The 7,110-nt window shown below is 44.5% G+C and overlaps 1 protein-coding gene across 2 annotated transcripts; it reads right to left on the bottom strand.

Annotated features, from left to right (window-relative positions):
* Positions 1–1,035: 1,035 nt before the first annotated feature.
* LOC119299006 (nuclear transcription factor Y subunit A-7-like) lies at positions 1,036–6,464 on the bottom strand. 2 transcript variants are annotated; one of them, XM_037576323.1, is made up of 6 exons: positions 6,266–6,464; positions 5,619–5,781; positions 4,082–4,236; positions 2,709–2,780; positions 2,335–2,499; positions 1,036–1,635 (listed from the first exon to the last, which is right to left on the bottom strand). In XM_037576323.1, the coding sequence occupies exons 2-6, from the start codon at positions 5,644–5,646 to the stop codon at positions 1,423–1,425; spliced, it is 633 nt and encodes a 210-aa protein (XP_037432220.1). In that variant the 5' UTR covers positions 5,647–5,781; positions 6,266–6,464; the 3' UTR covers positions 1,036–1,422. The 2 variants fall into 2 exon arrangements, with proteins under 2 accessions (XP_037432220.1, XP_037432221.1); XM_037576324.1 differs by having other exon boundaries at positions 5,619–5,776.
* Positions 6,465–7,110: the final 646 nt, after the last annotated feature.

The raw sequence follows: 7,110 nt of genomic DNA, 5'->3' as shown, positions 1-7,110 counted from the left end.
CTATGTGTGTGTGAGCTAGGTTGCTTTGCTTTTCCTATGAGCAGTCTAGAATATATATCTTAATTAGTGGCTTGTGGGCTAAGGGTGAAGTACGGTGACGTGGCAGCCCGTGTCTGGCCATTGGTGAGCACCTGACATAATAACAGAGTGCTGCCTAAGCTAATCACCTGGGCCAGTGCAACTGATTGAGTGTCATGCAGATGCAGGCATGTTCCAGTTCAGAACTTCAGATGGTGACCTAATTAGACCACATCTGCATGCCTGTTGCCAAGGAAAGAGAGGCCATGATTTTGTTACTAACACTGCCTATATTTACTTCTTAATTTACAGCACGGTCATCTCTCCCTCTCGAGAGAAATGTTTTTACTGTCGCATCCGCAGCACCAAGACAGTGACGTTGGAGCGTGGAGATGCTCTTTGCTTCTCTTCTTTTCTGCTTCTTTTGCAAGCAAAAAAAAGGTGTCGTGTGCTCGTGCAACAAAGGATGTACCCCAACAGTAGTATATGCTTCAGTCAGTGTTCTCGAGAAAGCCTCTATATTCTTCTTGGTAACAGTAACTGTTAACTTCCATCTTATCGAGGGAGAGAAGTCATGATTCAAATGTTCATGTGATGACAGTATGATTCCAATGTCCAGGAGAGGGGAAAAGAAAGTAAGGAGCGTTCGGCAATCCAGTAGCTCCCTCGAATTTAAGGATCAGAGTAACTCCACCTGCTCCCGGAGCAGAGGGCCGAACAGGGACTCCGAGCAGAGGCAATCCACTATGCTCCTTATTTGAGTCATCTATTTTGGAATGGAGGGAGTAGTTCTTAAGGCCTGACTGACCTTCTCTACCAGGGTCCAAATGTGTTCACGGCAGTCCACTCTGATAATCATCAGGCAACTGAACTCAATGGACAACATATATACCAGAGAGATGCAAACATCTTATCACGAGGCTCCGAATCATGCAGGGAAACAACATCCAACCAAAACATGAGAGCATCATTTGCAGCGGATGCAATCAAGGGCAAAGAAAGATGCAGGCGAAGCTATTATGTATACCCAGATTTTATTTTCTGCACCGCGAATGAGGATGCAGCACAACTAAGAGACCAATCCACACCAAAGGAAACAATGTAGCACTATTATACTTCTTTCATAAGCCACTACAAAAGCCTCCTGACCGAACCCGAGGATAAACCCCGGAACACAAAAACCACAAAAAAATCTACTCATTGTACAGAATGTAGAAACCAAACCGAGCAAACACGGACCAATGCTGCCAAAAAAAAAACGGTCGATACGTCTATCACTACTATAGAGCAGAGCGGATATATCCTACGGCACCTGCCAGCGCGATTCTATCTTGCTCACTAGCATATATATACTGTACAAAACTGTTGGCATGGATCATCGCGTCCGGCGGACTTCTAGCCATCTCATTCATGGTTTCCCGACTTATCGGCTGAAGTTGCACCTTTGGGAGATTGGGAGGATTGGCCACTGCTGCGGGGTGCAACGCCATTCTGCTTGTCTTTGGAGCTGGAATCGGAATGCTCTTCATTGTCGTCTGACTTTGCGTTAAGAAACCGACCTCCAGCTCCCCTGGCCCTTTTCAAGGCATGTTGATGCCGCGACTCGTGGAGATATGGCTGCACAATGGAGGCACATGTCAATTTTTGTTAACAACATACAGAAAGAGGACACAACGAAGCAAAACCTTGACAATCAAAGAATAAACATTAGCATAATCATCCCACATGCTACCCAAGAATAAGAACTGTAAGCAAATTGGCACTGGCAACATTGTATATGGTTCATGCATGTCCTAAATGAGCTTTTGCAGATAATGCCAACACCAGTCTCTCTGTCGAGGTTAAAAACTGAGAACTCAGACATTCAAGTACCACGAAATTGAAATTTATGTGTTGCCTTTTACTACATTGCGACTAATGAATTCAATTCGCTCCAGCTTAGTAACTACCCAGATGAACAAAGGAAGCACAAATCTGCCTTCATCCATATTAGAAATTGTCAAAGTGTAGCAGCTGACTTCTATTCCCAAATCCTTGCTATTTTTATGTTGGCACTGATAACTTGGTGTATTGAAATACAGATATAGCAGAAGAATGAAATGACGTTCACCCTACGATAGTAAAAACGTGGTGCAGATCGATCTTCAGAGTGGAGGTAGGGTATGTAGAATGGAGAATTCACTTGATTATTTTGCCCTATCTGTTGTGCACTTGTGCTTCCGACCAACTCTTAACTATACTGAAGCATCAGAAACAGAAACATCTAATTAAAAACTTCAAGTTATACAGTACGTAAATACGCTTATAGGCATTTACCTTGCGGCCCTTGATAAGCTTCCTTTCTGACTCTGCTTTAGCCCGAGATTGGCGCCGCCTTAATATGGCATTATATTGCTTTGCGTTCACATACACAGGCTCTTCAATTGCATCAGTAGGCAATGGTATTGCGGCTGCATGCATTCCGACCATTGGTGGGTGCATCTGAAGAACACACCAGTTTGATGAGCTGAACTAGTTTGAATAGAGTAACAATAGTATAGCAAGGTCTACGATCATGCAAAGTTACTTTTCACTTGCTAAGAACCAGGACGGCTATGTAGGCATATTCAATGTAGGCCTAGACATACCAACCACAGGTATACTTGTAGCCTATACTAGGGATATTGCTATACCATGTAGCAAGGGCTTACCATAGGTTGTCCACCATAGGCCGCATAAAGGCTTCCATAGAATGGATCGACAGTTGGGTAAGCAATTTGACCCTGCTGAGCAGAAAATGTGGGATTAGCCAACAAATTTCGCACAATAACTCCAGCATCATGCATGAAATACAATAAAAATCCATAACAAGAAAGCAATAGAAGGAAGAGGCAACAATCTGTCCAGGGAAGGCATGGGAATTTGCTCAATTAGAACAAATGGCAGCGCTTTTTAACACATTCAGTCTACATTTCAAAAAAAAAAAGTTGCTTTAAGCATGACAAAGAAATCTTCTAAACCAAAATATTAAAGCTAGAAGCAGAGAGGAATATATTAGGATGCAGAAGAGGTAGCGAGAAATTGATGCAACAGGCAAGTAGTTTTATGTGATCGGTGAGCTGACATGGGCAATCAGTATGACAAGGAAATGTGATATGCGAACTGTGGCATTGGATATAGGGTCTGTCTAGGACACATCTAGATGTGACATAACTATGTCACATCTAAGCTGATTTCCACTCTGTTTGTGGTCTATTTTTTGTCCTAGTTTTTTTTTTTGGTTTCTTGTTGCTGCATTATATATTTGTGGGAGCTTAGATGTGACATTCTTAAAAAACATCTAGATGTGAATTAGACAAACTGTTGGATATAATCAACATTGCACGTCTAATTAAGAATTTAGCAAAATAGTCTGCCTTAAAAGGAAAGAAAATCTCATATATCACCTCAACGAGAAGGAAATGATGCAGTTTAACCTAACCATTGTTTCTAAAAAAAGTTTAACCTAATCATTTTTTACAAGTTTTGACCTCAATATCGTCTAATATTATTGGACGCTGATAAGTCCCGAAAGTTCGGGATTTGCCCATGGCAAATCGAACGTTTTCTGTGGCAATTTATATACGCAAGAGATGGCAAGTGTAGTTGGTGGCAATTCCACCCTCAGTTTGTTTTTTCCAGGAAATTGCCGCGCTTGTCAACTGAACTTGCCATCCTCGTGTCAACTAAAGTTGCCATAAAAAACGTTCGATTTGCCATGGGCAAATCCCGAACGTTCAGGATTTATCATTTCTTATTAATGTTGATTTAATGTGCTTCAACCAGGAAAAAACTATTACACTGATGCCTATCAATATAATGCGGAACAGGTAGTCAGGCAGAAGAATACATACTGAACGACCAACCCATAGTGATTCTTATGGGTATCCATTACACTGCTCCAACTAATACAACTAATACTATGACCAATCCTTGATCTTTCTTTAAACGAGGGCTCAGTGGAAGACATTACAATCTGAGAAGTGTACAGGGGTGGTCGTACCAATCAATAAAGAAGAAAAATGGGAGGTTACAGGTTTCATACCATTGCATGGCAAGCTTCCTGGTGGCCATAGGGTGTGACATAATCTGTGGAAGGTGTTGCCACCATTGCCTGACTACCTATACTAGTAGCTGGGGCCTCTTCCTGGTTCCCTTGAGCGGCAGCTTGCTTCTGCTGCTCATCAGCTCTATGATCACCTGCACGAGAAATTGTTGCATAAAAATGAGACAGGCATAGTTGATTGGATCTCCTTGTATGTTTAATAAAAATGGAACGACTGGGAATTTAAGGTGTAGATATTATCAACATGTCAACATTTATGGAATGTGGCAACTGATATCGATGCAAATACTGCAGAATAATATCAACAGATAAGGAATGAAATCCTAGCATGTCCAGTAATCTTATCAGCTATTAGACATGACAGCTGCTATACTACCGTGTAATGCTACACAATTCAGTGCTGGTACACAACTACAAATACAATATCCCAATTCCCACGTATACCAAAGCTCCAATTCCATGAGCCAAGAGTCATAAAAAGCATCACAATTATGGTCAAAATTCCAATGGCACACTGCCCTGCCTAGTAACTACTACTGCTACGGTTCAAAATTGACATGGCAAAGAACTGGGTGACAAAAGCTACAAAGCATGGACAAAACTCCCAAACTGCCGTCTAATTCGGCGGGACGCAGCGATACGACCGGACACGCCGGGATAAGCGTGTCCCCCAGTATCCCTTGATTTCCGAAATAAGAAAAGGAAAAAAAACAGACACAGCTAGGATACGTATGGAATACGTTGGGGACAGGGGAAGCCAAATAACAGCCTCGGACCTATACAAACCCTAGTTTGCAGGGTCGCACACACGCTCGCCACGGAAGGAACGCTGCTCGCAATCGGAAACGGCATCACCGCTGCTGCCCCCTGGATTCGACGCCGCCGCCTGGACTCGACCTCCCGACGGCACCACGCTCGAGCAGATAACCCCAGCAGCCTCTCCTCAATCTCTTCCTCTCTTTGCTTGATTTCTTGCTGTTGAGTTGCTGCTGCTTGCTTCCCCATGCAGCCATGCCATTGCTGCTTGCTCTTGAGCTGCTGCTCACTTGCATGCTGGTGCCTGGTGCTGCTGTTTTGATTGTTGCTTGATGTTAGGGAGCATGGCGTCTCAGAGCGCCACCGCCAGTAGCGAATCGTCCATGGGTGAGGGTGAAAGTTATACCTGCATCCTCTGTTGCATGTTTTCTCCAGTCTCTACTCTCTAATAGACTAATACTAGCATTTGATGTATTTTGCAAGTTGCAATGGCATGGGTCTAGAGGATCAATTAATTCAGCCGTTGAGCACTTGAAAAGGAGACAACAGATGGAAATGGGGCAGTATTCTGATCTCATCTCTGTTTCTCCCCTTTTTTTTCCACTCTATATTACAGGGCATGTTTTAACTTTTTATATATATACTTGACGTATCCCCGAATGGCTGCTACTGGAAAATGACGTATCCCGTGTACCCTTATGCGTATCGCCGTGTCCGTGTCTCCATATCCGTACGCATGCTTTTTAAGACAGAACCATACCTGAAACACCGTCGGCGACAGAAGTCATGGTTTGTTACTTTCCGAGGCGAAGCGCAACTAGTGTCAAGCTCGGCAAAAAGACACGGCACTCAAGACCTTCATTCCATGCCGCAGTAGATAAGCACACCGATATCTTCTCCGAGACCAAACTGCAACGGCTGTCCTGAAACGGGAAACAGGAAAAAATTAAAGAAAACTGAGCTTCTAGCAAGACCCCACTACAGCTTATTTCTGTTTATTTATCCCCCACAAAATAAAAGCTTCTTTCTGTTTATGGCCACTGAAGCCACGGCAACAAGGCGACCTATGTATACATACAGGAAGCCAATTGTGCGACACCGCATCAGTCAATTGAGATTTGAAAACTACTACTGCGAAGGTACTACTACTACTACAAGGCTCGCGTCCGCGATCGATGCCCCACGCCATGACTGAATTCCGCAGCAAGCAAAGAGCACAATCAATCCACCGCAGACACATGGGCAGGGGTGGGGGCAAGGGTTCAGTCAATTGAACCCCCAATTGTTCCCAAAACAAGCCGCTAACCACTACTCCGCCGCGCGGCAAGCGAATCCGCGACACAGATGATGGGACGACAATACTTGGACGGCCGGAGCGGGGCTAGGGTTCGTCGCGGCGGCGCTTACCAGCGGGAGGGGTCGAGTTCGGGCCCGGGCGGATCCCCTCCGCGCGGAGGAGGGCGACGGCGACGGCGGCGGCGGGGACGAAGGGGCGAGCGGGCGAGAGAATTCCCTGGCGCGCTTAGGTGGAGAGTGGGCGTGTACGGCGGAGAGGGGTCGACGACGACGTCGCGAAAGAGAGGGGAGTGGGGAGGTGGAGAGAGGATAAGAGGGTATTCTCGATTTTCTCAGGGGTGTTTTCGTATATGTATCGGCGACTGGATGGATGGATGTGGACGGATGGAAACCAAAGGAAACTTCCGGGTGCTTGTTGCAGCCATTGAACCTAACCTTCCAAACTGACACCTGCTCTCGGTAAACCCTTTGGGTTTGTTCAGTGGTCAATTGGTCATCAAGGTTTTTGTTTAAAACTTTAATAGCCTGATCTTTTTTATTGCATATATGATGAGTTTTTATTTTGAGACAGAAAAACTACCGTCACATGTAAAGATATCTTATAGAATTAGTTGGTGGTGGTTTACATACACCCGACGAAACCAACACGGCAAACAACCCCGTCACACGTAAATATGTTTATTGTTGTAGGTGAGTTGATGGTGGTTCAACTTTGTCTTTTTTTGACGGGGGAGATGAACCACGAGTGGGTCACACAAGACACCAGGGCGCGCCTCGTGGCTCTTCCCCCCTCCCATGAAGCTTTAGTGCATCTTTTATTTCAAAAAAACCGTCAAAAAGTTTCGCTGCATTTGAAGAACTTTGATTCCTACACACAAAAATACACCACTGTAGTTCTGCTGAAAACAGCGTCAGTCCGAGTTAGTTTCATCCAAATCATACCAAAACCATATAAA

Source organism: Triticum dicoccoides, chromosome 5A, assembly GCF_002162155.2.
Source record: "Triticum dicoccoides isolate Atlit2015 ecotype Zavitan chromosome 5A, WEW_v2.0, whole genome shotgun sequence".
Taxonomy (NCBI): domain Eukaryota; kingdom Viridiplantae; phylum Streptophyta; class Magnoliopsida; order Poales; family Poaceae; genus Triticum; species Triticum dicoccoides.
The sequence above is the reverse complement of the archived record's forward strand: the minus strand, read 5'-3'. Positions and strand labels throughout refer to the sequence as shown.